Below are 13,620 nucleotides of genomic sequence, written 5' to 3'. Positions count from 1 at the left end.
TTTTTAGATTTCACATGTGAGTGAGATCATACAGTATTTGTCTTTCTGTGCCTGGCTTATTTCCCTTAGCATTATGTCCTCCAGGTGCATCTGTGTTCCCACGAAGGACAAGATTTTATTCTTTTTCTTTTTAATGGGGAATAGTATTTCATTATGTGTGTGTGTGTGTGTGTGTGTGTGTGTATATATATATATATAGTGTGTGTGTGTATATATATGTGTGTGTGTATATATACCTCATTTTCTTTACCAGTGCATCTGTTGGTAGACACTTGATTGATTTCATATCTTGGCTTTTGTGAAAAGTGCTGCAATAAACATAAAGTGCAGGTTTCTTTTCAACAAACTGATTTCATTTCTTTGGGATATTTATACATTAGTGGGATTGATGGATCATATGGTAATTTTATTTTTAAATTTTTTGAAGAACTTCTGTACTGTGTTTTATAATGGCTGTACTAATTTATATTCCCAAAAACAGTGTGTAAGAGTTTCCCTTTCTCCACAGTCACACCAGCATTTGTTATTTTTTTGTCTTTTTGATGATAGCCATTCTAATAGGTTGAGGTAATATCTTCTTGTGGTTTTGATTTTTATTTATCTGATGATTGGTGATGTTGAGCCTTTTCTCATATATATATACCTGTTGACCATTTGTATGTTTTCTCTTTACAAAAATTTTGATACTTGTTTTGTGACCTCACATATATCCTGAAGAATGTCCCATGTGCACTTGAGAAAAATGTGTATTCTGCTGTTGTTGGGTAGAGTGTTCTGTGTCTTTTGGTCCAGTTGGTCAATAGTGTTAAGTCCTATTTTTCCTTATTAATCTTCTGTGTGTTTGTTCCATCCATTACTGAAAGTGGGGTATTGAAGCCTTCTACTATTAATATAGTACTATCTATTTCTCTCCTCAATTCTGTCAGTGTTTGCTTCATATGTTTTGCTGGTCTGATGTTTGGTGCATACATGTTTATAATTGTTACATCTTTTTAGTGAAGTGTCGGTTTTATCATTATATAATGCCCTTCTTTGTTTTTTGTAACAGATTTTGACTTAAAGTTTATATGTCTAATATTAGTATATAGGTTGAATATACCTTATCTGAAATGCTTGAAGTGATTTGGATTTTGGATTTTTTTACCTTCAGATTTTAGAATATGTACATATACATAATGAGATATCTTGGGGATGAGACCCAAGTCTAACACAAAATTCATTTATGTTTCAAATATACATTGTACACATAGCCCAAAGATAATTTTATATCATATTTTGAATAATTTTCTGCATGAAACAAAGCTTATGTACCTTCAACCATCAGAAAGGAAAGGTGTCGCTATCTCAGCCACCCATGTGGACAATCTGTGGTTGTTTGGCATCATCATTATTATTCCTGACTGAATTTAGATGTTGATAAGCAATCATTTGATCACCCAATCATGTGTTTAGGGTGAGTAAGCAGCACAGTAGCATCCCTGGGAATATCTATATCCACTGGTAAACAGCAGCAACAACAAACAGTGGCAGGCAGGCTTTCAGTCTCCACCTACAATGCTGTGTTTTGATTAAAAGGGAACTGTAGAATGTACTTTTTTTTTTTTTTTTTAAGTGAGAAGAAATGTTAGAAGCAGTTGAGGGGCCAGGAATTGGATCCTCAAGGGATGAGGAGGCATTTTGCTAGATGGCTTTTTAAAATGTTTCCTCCAGAACCATCTGCCTCACTAACTGTTTTTTTGTCTGAGAAGTCTCTGATTTTATAAACTGTCATAATTTCTTGTTCTGTTATGAATGCATGCTGCTCCAGTCCTTTAATAAGCCCATCACACATTTTCACCATGTGGTCTATAGATACCTTTTTGCATTGGTAACATCATCATCTTCATCTTCATCATCCACTTGTGGTATCGTGTCAGCACTCAGAAAGTTTCCGATTTTGGGGTTTTGGATTAGTGATGCCCAGGTTATGTAGGTGTCTTTGCTCTTTTGGTTATTTTTGCATGGGTTTACTTTTTTTGTTTCTTTGCTTTTAGCCTATGAGTGTTCTTAGAGCCAAAGTGAGTTTCCTGTAGACCACGTACTTTTATTTTCTCTCTCTCTCTTCCTCTCTCTCTCTCCCTCTCCCTGTCTCTCTCTCTCTCTCTCTCTCTCTTGCTCTCGCTCTCTATTTATTTCGAGATGGCATCTCACTCTATTGCCCAGGCTGGAGTGCAATGGCGCGATGTCGGCTCACTGCAACCTCCACCTCCTTGGTTCAAGCGATTCTCCTGCCTCAGTCTCCCAAGTAGCTGGGATTACAGACATGCACCGCCACGCCTGGCTAATTTTGTACTTTTAGTAGAGATGGGATTTCACCATTTTGGTCAGGCTGGCCTTGAACTCCTGACTTCACGTGATCCACCTGCCTCAGCCTCCCAAAGTGCTAGGATTACAGATGAGAACCACCGCTCCTGGCCGGGATCCTGTTTGTTTTCATCCATTCTGCCAATCTGTCTTTTTATGGGGGAGTTAAGCCATTTATATTTGAAGTAGTTACAGATAGGGAAGGACTTAGTATTGCCATTTTGCTAATTACTTTCTGTATGTCTTACAGCATTTCTTCTTTCTGTTTTACCCCTTACTGCCTTTCCTTTGGTTTATTTTTTTGTTGCAAATTTGATTCCATTTGTGTTTAATTAACTAATAACATAATTAATGTTATCATCATAGCAATGAGGTCTCACTATGTTGTCCGAGCTGGACTTCTAGGCTTATGTGATCCTCCCACCTCAGCCTCGTCAAGTAGCTGGGACTGCAGGTGCCTGCCACCATTCCTGGGTGACTTTTGTGTTTGTTCTAAAGATATTTTCTTTGTAGTTACGATGGGATTACATGTAACATCCTAATGTTATAGCAGTGTATTTTAAACTTTGGGTAATCCCATTTTGCAATTGTCCTATAGTTCTTGGACATTCTGTTCTATTATTTTTCTCATTTTCTTTTTTTATTGGCTTTGAATTGGGAAGTCTTTATTTCTGTATCTTGGGGCTCACTGATTTTGCGTTAAATAATTTTTTCCCAGTGGTTTATTGCAAGTATATTTAAATGTAGTTTACTTTTTGCATATTGATCTTGTATCATGCTACTTTGTTAGACTCATGTTATTTGTGTAATTCTAATTAAAATGTTGTATATATTAACATTGAGCTACAATTGCAGAGGTGAAAAGTTACAGTAAGTGAAGAGTTGGTTAAGCATACTCTCTTAGATAACTATGTAGGAGAATTAAGGTGAGATAATAAGATTATAGGTAGATTTTATCTGTTATATACATTATTTATATTTTTTCCTGAGTATGACAGGAATGAAGCATACTTATTAACTTTCTAAAATGAAAAATATTTGATTGTTTGAATCTTTTTTTAATCTCTTTTAGGAGCTGTGGCCCTCAAGAATCTTCAAATTAAAGAAAATGCCTTGGTAGGTTTTGACTATGAAAAATTTGTAAAGTTATTGCATTTCATTATGTATACTTCTTCCTGATTCAGTTTGCCACCTTCAGTTATTTAAATTTGAGAAAGTTTTTTGTAAATAATTTTTGCAAAATGTAAATTTTGCAATATGGAGTTTTAATCTCCCTCAAAGCACAAATGGACAGTGTGATTTTTTTCCTATTTAAAAATAAATATTGTTTTAGGCTGGGCATGGTGGCTCACACCTGTAATCCCAGCACTTTGGGGGAGGCCAAGGCAGGTGATTATTTGAGGTCAATAGTTTGAGACTAGCCTGGCCAACATGGTGAAACCCTGTCTCTACTGAGAATGAAAAAAGCTTTGCCAGGCATGGTGGTGGATGCCAGTAATCCCAGCTGCTAGGGAGGATGAGGCAGGAGAATCGCTTGAACCTGGGAGGTGGAAGTTGTAGTGAGTAGAGATCGTGCTACTGTACTCCAGCCTGGGCGACAGAGTGAGACTCTGTCTCAAAACCAAACAAAACAAAAACAAACATACAAAAAATACAGATGTTTTTATTTTGAATTTTTAACTTGTTTTCTTAATTTTTTTTTGAAGACAGGCTCATGCTCTGTCACCCCAGGCGGCAGTGCAGTGGTGTGATCATAGCTTACTATAGCCTTCAGCCCCCAGGCTCAAGCTGTCTTCCCCCTTCAGCCTCCTGAGTAGCTGAAAAGTTTTTAATTTGGTAAAGACTAGTTCATTTATTCTTTTAATTGCTTGTGCTCTTATTGTCATGTCCAAGAAGTCATTATCGAATCTAATGTCATGAAGATTTTCCCTTAGGTTTTCTTCTAAGAGTTTTATAGTTTTAGCTCTTAGGTTTAGATCTTTGATCTATTTTGAGTTAATTTTTGTATATGGTATAGGATAAGGGTTCAGTTTCATGTTTTTGCGAGCGGATATCTAGTTTTCCTAGAACCATTTATTTAAAAGACTGTCCTTTGAATGGGGAGAATGTTTTGAAAGTATTTTTTACAAAATGAGTATTTTGCAAAATAGAGTTTTAATCTCCCTAAAAGCATAAAAGGGCATTGTAATTGCCACTTCTTTTTCTTAAAATAATATAAAATAGGTAATGATTTGATATGAGTAGGTTTTGTGGTCATTTACTGTAGACCTTTATCCCCAATTATTATAAAAAGAGCAGCTTCCCTGAATTTTATGAATTTGATAATATCGCAGTTATATGTTTATATATGTAAATAAATGTTGATGGTAAGGAAATGCATAAGTTTATTAAAAAAATCCCTTGAAAGAATTTTTGGAAGTACACAATATTCATTTGTGTTGTTAAATTCTGTATCTACTAATGTTTTGTATATATATAAATTTTTTCTGTAGAGTCAACTGGATGTACCATTTAAAGTTAAAGTTGGTCACATAGGTAAGCCATATTTATTACTGGGATATCCTCCTTCCTGGACATGCAGCCAGAATAATTTGCCTTTTATCTCTGTTATGTGAAATTTTTCATGTTTCTGAGCATCAATTAAAAATAATTATGTGTTTTTGTGTCAGTCGAGCTTTGTTGTGCAACTTAAAAATATTGTTCGATTCATATATCTCTTGCCTAGTATTTGATAACCTAATACATTACATATCTCTTTAGGTGGTAAATTGAGTTAATTCAAAGGATTACCTCTAATGGAGAGCTTAGCTGTTTCAGTTTCCTAGGTTTCTGACTAGTTACCACTGCTATGTTTTGATTAATGTTGGATATGTTGTGTAAAGAATAGGTTCTAGGTCATCCAGGCTCTGTGACCAGGGGCCAATTTGAAAACTAATTTCTGCTCTGCAAGTTTTTGCATGTTTTCAGAAAATACTCTGCTTTTTCTTGTTTGGTATTATTTTTACCAGTGTTTACTGTTTATATCGTAAATATACTGGTTAAGCAGTAAATGATTGGAATTTGAGGTTTTAACATGTTTAATAAAAACTTGTCTGTCATGTTTCTTGTGTTACAGTTTTACTGGTTTAAATATTGTACAAGATAATAGTGTCTTTAATTGGGACTTTGAGATATTTTTGTTATATAGATAGTTTTTGTAGTAGGATGTATACATTGTTATTGAAGCTATACTGTTGTTGCTTGGGGAACAAAGTATTTTGAAAGCTTACCTAAATTACATGATAAAGGTCTTCATAATTATGTGTACTTATGGTTGGTATTAGACCACATACCATAGAAAGCTTTCATCATCATATGTTACTGACAGTAGAATTCTATCCTCTCTGCCCCTACCTTTTAAAGACTATTTAGCGTGAGTAAGAGGGGGAGAACGTCACCCAATTTTTTCTACCTAACATTTTAATTTTTTCATATTTCTGATTATTTACATGTGTACATTTTAAATATTTACAAGTTTGTACGTATTGAAATACTTGTAATTATGCTATTTTTACAATTTTATAATTTTTTTATTAGCATGTAAAAAGGATTTCTCATAATCTGAGTTGATTTGATCTCATGTATTCTGTACCATAATAATCCAGTGCATGCATATTTGGATATTGTAGAATGATTTTATTTTTTCCATTGGTACGAAAATATTACAATACATATTTTTATATAACTTTTAAACTTTTACCAAAAGTCATTGAATTTTACAGTGATGATTATTATATTTCAGTGTATGTAAATTTAATCTCAATTGAAGAACAGTCAAAAAAATATATCAGTAAAGTAGATAGACCTATTTTCCTTAGAATCTGCCTACCTTCTCTTTTCTTGCCTAATTTTGTTTAAAAATGATAAGGTAATTTTCAGTGATAATATAAGATAGTAGAAAGTACACTGAACTAAACCCAAGATAATTTTGAGAATCATTTAAAGTGTTGTGTACCTCTATCATAGCACCTGTCTTTTAAAACTATCACTATTTTTCCCCCCTTTTAGTAGACATCGAGTTTCTTGAGAAGTGGGTCTAATTTTTAGTGTATCCTCACCACTTAGCACATTACCTGGCATATATATTAGGGGCACAATTTGTTGTATGAAAGTAGCACATGTTTCCAAATGAATGATACAGTAGCACAGTCAGTTTTACAGGAATGTATTGTCCCCTTGCCATTATTAGGTATTGATCTTTCAAAGTTTTCCTCATTTAGAATGCAGAATTACAGGTATATCAGCTATAAATACACATGTACGTATTATAAAAGAGGTTGTCTTCTGTGGAAGGTTTTCGGAATTACATCTGTATATTTTTCGAAATTTGCCAAATTTTCTACAAGGAGTCTACATTTCATAAGAGAAGGAAGAAAAGGTTTGTTTGTTTGTTTTTTGAGACAGCGTCTCGCTCTGTTGCCCAGGCTGGAGTGCAGTGGTGCGATCTTGGCTCATTGCAACCTGTGCCTTCCTGGCCCAAGTAACCCTCCCACCTCAGCCCCCGAGTAGCTGGGACTGCAGGTGTACGCCACCATGCCTGGCTGAGTTTTGTATTTTTTTTAGAGACAGGGTTTGGCCACGTTGCCCAAGCTCATCTTGAACTCCTGGACTTGAGTGATCCTCCTACCACAGCCCACCAAAGTGCTGGAGTTACAGATGTGAGCCACTGCGCCTGGTCAAGTTTGGCTTTTTAAAAAAAAGATTTGGTGGTGAAAATGGCACACTGTTAATATGCGTTTATTATTTATACAGTTTTGTCATTGCTCTTTGTCCTTTTGTTCATTTACTGTTTTTGAAGTATTACTGTATATATTTTAAGCAGTCTGTTGGTACATTTATAAATAAACTAACCGTGTCAAATTTGTTACAGTTTTTTTCCCAGTCTGCTTTCATTTTGGTTATATTTTTGGCCTGTACAGAAATGTGAAATGATCACCATGTTCTCTGATTTAAAAACTTAGAAAGTTATTCCCCTTTTAGAAATCAGATAATCTAGAGGCTGGGCAGGGTAGCTGATACCCATAATCCCAGTACTTTACGAAGCAGAGGCAAGAGGATTGCTTGAGGCCAGGAGTTTGAGACCAGTCTGGGCAAAATAGTGAGACTCTGACTCTACAAAAAATATAAAAAAGAAATCAGATAGTTCGTTTTTCTCTGAAGTGATATTGTATAATGAAATCTTTTTCTCAGTTTGAAGTTTTCTAAACATGGAGTTTATAAAGTATCATGAGATGGATCTAAGTGGATTTTAAAAAATTTCCCAATCACTAACCAGATTTAGCAACAATGTATATTTAATAATCTATTCCTTACACAATTAGGGCAACTGTTTGTAAATCTAGACACTCATACCATTTAAACAATTTTAAAATATTTTAAAACTCTATTACGAAAATATTCTCAAGATACAAAACTAGAGTGAGTAGTTTAAGAAACCCCATACATAGTGTTTTTGTAGTTCAAGAACCCTTATGCTTAAAAAAAAAATCATTGCTATTTGATTGTCTTAGGCTGTTTTCATTAGTTTGCATAATTGTCAAATATTACCCAGAATGTTTTATTATTACTATATGTGTAGTTTTTCACATATATAGTTTATATGTATGATTATTACCATATGTGTATATAAAAATTCCTGTACATACGTACATATATATGTATGTAACACACATACACATAATGAAAAAAATATATACACACACTTATTTAAAGTATATAATCTACCTTTTATTGGGGGGGATGTAAAGGTCTCACTCTATCACCCAGGCTGGAGTGCGGTGGCATGATCATGCCTCATTGTAGCCCCGACCTCCTGGGCTCAAGATCCTCCCACCTCAGCCTCCCAAGTAGCTGGGACTACAGGCACACACCGTCATGCTTGGCCAGTTTTTTTTAGTTTTTATTCATAGAGACAGGGTTTCGCCATGTTGCCAAGGCTGGTCTTAGAACTCTTGGGTTCAAGTGATCCATCTGCCTTAGGCTCCCAAAGTGCTAGGATTCCAGGTGTTAGCCACTGCGCCTGACCTAATCTACCATCTTAACGCATTAAAAAATATATATATATGGAGGTTTAGAGTAAGGATTGGGGAAATTCAAAGTTATAGTAATGATTGTTGATTAAGGGAAGAATATTGGTTTGTTTATGGTACAGAGAACTGTAAATAGAAACTTGTATAAATATTTCGAATATAATCTAGGTTTTCCAACAATACTGATATAAATGCAATAATTTCACATCATTACAACAAACACTTGTTGTTTTTGGTTGTAAAATAGCTTTCAATAAAGTGATTAAGTGGATCTCTTCTAGTGTCTGACAGAAAATAGACTAACCCTAAATGTAGGTTGAATGAGTAATATTTTTTGTCCTTTTTTTTTTTCCAAAAAAATGTAGGTAATCTTAAACTTATAATTCCATGGAAAAACCTTTATACTCAACCTGTTGAAGCTGTACTGGAAGAAATTTATTTACTCATAGTGCCTTCTTCTAGTAAGTTAAATTAAAAAAAATTATAAGGTTTTCTTTTATATGGATGGAAAAATCTTTGTATTCAAAATACTTTTGGGAATTTTTTGAGATTTTAATATTTAAATTTGGTATTTGTTAATTCAAATTAAATTAGTTTTTACATTTTTGGAGATTTTGAATTAATTATTATTTATTATTTATTATTATTATTTTTAAAGATAGAGTCTCGCACTGTCACCTGGGCTGGAGTACAGTGGCACCATCTCAGCTCACACTCTGCCTCCTGGGTTCAAGCAATTCTCCTGCCTCAGCCTCCTGAGTAGCTGGGATTATAGGGGCCCGCCAACATGCCCAGCTGATTTTTTGTATCTTTAGTAGAGACGGGGTTTCACCATGTTGGTCAGGCTGGTTTCGAACTCCTGACCTCATGATTTGCCTGCCTCAGCCTCCCAAAGTGCTGGGATTACAGGCATGAGCCACTGTGCCCGGCCAATTAATGATTATTTGTAAGGATTTTTTTGGAATGACTATATTTTTAAGGTAATTATGATTCTTCCTTTTTAATCTTCCTGTAGGAATAAAATATGATCCTTTAAAAGAAGAGAAACAACTCATGGAAGCAAAGCAACAGGAACTGAAAAGAATAGAAGAAGCAAAACAAAAAGTAGTTGATCAAGGTACAGAAAACAGTAAATAACAATGCCAATAAGAGAAATAGAAAAGACCTAAATATTTATCATAATTGAATATTATTTTTCTCTGGAGATGCTGAGATTATTTAACAAATATGAGAGAATCTCACTGCATGGGGAATTTTAATGTGATTTGTATGCCTTGTTATGTGTACAGAAATTTTACCTTATGGAAATTTATCTTAAGGCAAATGATATGTCTAGCTTATTATTATTATTAGGTTTACATATTTTAAACATATATACACACATACACATACACACATACTAGGTAAGGTCAGTTTTTAGTGATAGTGATTCGTTTTATTGAGCATATTAATTTTCTAGCCTTTGCTTTCATATTCTCCTTATATCAATTCTTCACCCTTTTGGAGATACTTAGTTTCTTGATATATTTCTATTTGCCTGTATCTGTTTATTTACCCTCTGGCTTCACATATTTTCCAATTAAACTTAGACCATATGTTCCATTACTGCAGCCTCTTTTTCATTATTGGAAACAGTGTCCTGCAGAAATCTAACTCCTTTTCACCTGTTCTCTGATCCTTATTGCCAGCTACTTTTTATACTCTCACCTAGTGGGTTTTTTGCCTTGGCGTGTAAATATTCTGTTGTTTATCTTGAAACATGAAGTCATTTTCTTAACCTAGTCATCTGTTTATCATCTTCTCCTCTGTCATTCATTTAATGGTTAAACATCTTAAAATTAAAAAAAAAAGTTTACTGACTTCACTGTCTCTGAAACACATTGATTTTCTTTTAATAAAAAATAAGCTTCAATAATAAATGTTTTACTTGTTGGCAAACATTAATAGAGAGTTAACATGTAATTCTTCACAATATCTCCTGTAATTCTGTTTTTTCTTTGTAACAGTTACTTTATATTATGTGTAGTCATTTATCCTTACCTCCAGTCCTCTTTCCTAAGTCTCCTAGGCCTTTTCTTTTTAAAAATTATTTTTATTTTATCAAGATAATATATATGCATAGCTTTAAAAGTTAAGCAGTGTTATGGTATCCATATTTTAAAAAAAAAACTGTTCCTGGCCCAGGTCCGCACGTATATTGCTAAATATGGTGCTTACACCTCTGTTTCTTGATTTATTTAGATATTATTTATATATAAAAAGCATGGTATATATAACATAACATGCATATTTTCTACAACATATTTTATAACATGTAGTTAATGATGTTACATATTTTAAACTCATCTTGTGTTTCATTGGCATATATATGACATATAATATATAATACGTGTAATGTATATATACACACACATCCTTTTATGATGTACTATGAAGATTGACCCTACTTTTTCATCTTCTCTGTATAGTTTTATCACCTTTTTGGTTAAATCATAATTCATTGTTTATAGTATCATGACTATATATAAATGTTTTATTTATATATGATAAATAAAAGTGGCTTTGAGTATGACTGTTTATTTTGTAGGCTTTTACTTAACCTCCCTGTTTTGTTATTGGGCTCTCCCTGTTCTCCCATGTACAAAATTTGGATCCTATTAGGGCCATTTTCTCTAAACTAAACCCTTGTGTTCTTACTAGGATGGGAAAGGGATGTTGTTTGGATCTTGGGCTGGGAGAGGGAGGGGACCTAACTTAACTGCTCATTATGCAGATTTAAATCAGTTCTTGTGTGATCTTCCTCTCTCTCCACTATGTTCCCTATTCGCTATTTTTTGTTTGGTGGGGTTTCCAGTTCCTGCATCTTTCCAGGGTTCTGTGACTTGGTTTTTTGGTGGTGGTGTTTGTTTTAAACTCATCTTGTGTTTCGTTTTGTTACCCTGCAAGACATAGGCATTGGCATGCTTTTCATGTAAAATGGATAGTTGGTTTTATTCAGGATTGGTGCTTTATTGACAGAGTAATGTGAGAAAAAAGAGCAAAGGAATTTAAGGTGTTGGTAAAATAATGCATCATGGAATCTGAGCTGCATAAGGAAGTCAGGAGGAAGTAGTGGGTAGAGAAAGAAAGACTTAACATTTAATTGAATGACTAAATGAATTTATGAAAGAAAAGATTTTATTAGGTAGTGGTGAGAGTCAAAGATCAAAATATGATCCTCTGTCTTTAAAGAGCTTGTATTCTATTGTCTACTTAATTCTATAATCTATTTATATGTATATATATTCATTTAACTCTGGTGTATTTGAGGTACATATGATTAATATCTTCAACTTTCCTTTATCTAAGGCCTCCTGGGCCAGCTGAATTAGAGAGTAGTAGGCAATTAGAGGAAAAGATAGATTTATATGTATTATTTCTATATAGTACTAGAAATATGAGAAGAGGAACAGAACTACAAATAAAAAAGAATATAGCTTTCATTGGCATTTTTAAAGGAAGAAAAAGGATAATAACTATGGTTATCAAAGGCATATTTCAAAAAAATTAGGAACCTCAATTCTTTATTCTTCTTTATTCTTTCTTTTCTTTTTTTGAGACAAAGTCTCACTTTATTTCCCAGGCTGGAATGCAGTAGTGTGATCTCGGCTCACTGCAGCCTCCACTTCCCTGGTTCAAACGATTCTCCTGCCTCAGCCTGCCAAGTAGCTGGCATGGACCACCATGCCTGGCTAATTTTTATATTTTTAATAGAGACGGGGTTTCGCCATATTGGCCAGGTTGGTCTCAAACTCCTAACCTCAGATGATCTGCCCGCCTTGGCCTCCCAGCGTGCTGGTATTACAGGTGTGAGCCACCTTGCTCCTCCAGTTCTTGATTCTTTCTATTTCTCTGGAAAGTAATGGAACTTGAGATACTTAATACTGTTTTCTGAACATGAAATAGATGATGAACTTCTTTCATCCTCGTTCAAATGGAGAGAGGAAGAAGATCTTATTTCCTATTTTGTATTTACTGGGGGAGGAGGATATTCAACTGTTTTACACATCTGTACACAGACAGCTTAATGGTGGTATCACTAATTTTGAGAGAGATTTCTATTTTGCTGTTGTTAGTGGATTTTCTTATTTAAGTCTATTATAATTCTTACCTACTAATCTTCATTTTTTAAATATGTTTTTGTACTCAGGCATAGGTTAGCAAATTATAAAATTTAACGTCAGTAAATTCTATATGGTCTGCTTTAGTCTCATGGCACAATAAACTAGCTTTTGAAAAATGTTTAGTTGCTTTCGAAAGACTTTTGGAAAGCAAGCTATTAGTGTTCTATTTACGTATGTATATATGTATGTTTCAGCAAGGCAGCATAAGTATGTTACTTCAATATGTGGATTTTTATAGAGTATATTTTTCATTCAAGTTAAAAAAAGGAATATTTGCAATTGTAGAACAACATCTGCCGGAGAAACAGGACACTTTTGCAGAAAAATTAGTTACACAGATCATAAAAAATCTTCAAGTGAAAATTTCCAGTATCCATATTCGTTATGAAGATGATGTAAGTATTTTAATATGTGATATTTGTTTTTATATTTATATGTAAGTTATTTTACTGTTTATTGACACCTGCTTTTTAATGGCCAACCTATTAAATACCAAGAGGATGCAGAGCTAAAGATGATGTAATCCTTCTTTTCTATAATTATAGTTGTAATTTGCAGTCCTTAGTATTGAGTGCTTGATTTTACACTTTCCTAAAATGTTCAGACATTAGATTATGAAGGAAATGCCTTGGGAGTTACGAATTTAGCAGTTATGTATTTTTAAAATAATTTAAAGTATGCTGTGTTTACCTCCTGGATAGAGTATTGGTCTAGCAATTAGTGGAGCTAGCCTTAAATAATTCCTTGATCCTGAGTAGGTCATTTGTTTTCTCTTAACCACATAATTATTTGCTTTATAATCCTATTTTGTTAGTCTTTTTAAATTTTTTTGTAAACTGGAAAACATGCAGTTTAATATTCCCGTGTAACACAAATATGTTAATAATTAGTATTTTATTTGTTTTAGGAAAAATATAGGAATAATAGTTTTTCTGGAAAGTAATAAAATGTTTTTGGATGTTTGAAATAAGTTACTTCCCAAAAAGTTACCCCTCCCTCCCTCCCTCTCTCCTTCCTTCTCTCTCTCTCTCTCTCTCTCTTTCTCT

General features: G+C 33.8%; 1 protein-coding gene across 1 annotated transcript in view; it reads left to right on the top strand.

The window, feature by feature from the left end:
- The first annotated feature begins 3,163 nt into the window (after positions 1-3,163).
- Positions 3,164-13,620, top strand: part of VPS13A (vacuolar protein sorting 13 homolog A (S. cerevisiae)) — a 220,188-nt gene continuing 209,731 nt past the window's right edge. The window contains exons 1-6 of the mRNA XM_011947040.1: positions 3,164-3,200; positions 3,416-3,459; positions 4,836-4,878; positions 8,777-8,872; positions 9,427-9,528; positions 12,860-12,969. Of these exons, the coding sequence (XP_011802430.1) occupies positions 3,164-3,200; positions 3,416-3,459; positions 4,836-4,878; positions 8,777-8,872; positions 9,427-9,528; positions 12,860-12,969 (432 nt within the window). The remainder of the gene's footprint in view (positions 3,201-3,415; positions 3,460-4,835; positions 4,879-8,776; positions 8,873-9,426; positions 9,529-12,859; positions 12,970-13,620) is intronic.

The sequence above is a fragment of the Colobus angolensis genome, unplaced genomic scaffold (assembly GCF_000951035.1).
Source record: "Colobus angolensis palliatus isolate OR3802 unplaced genomic scaffold, Cang.pa_1.0 Scaffold257, whole genome shotgun sequence".
NCBI lineage: Eukaryota > Metazoa > Chordata > Mammalia > Primates > Cercopithecidae > Colobus > Colobus angolensis.
Note: the sequence above shows the minus strand (reverse complement) of the source record. Positions and strands in the feature narration are given on the sequence as shown.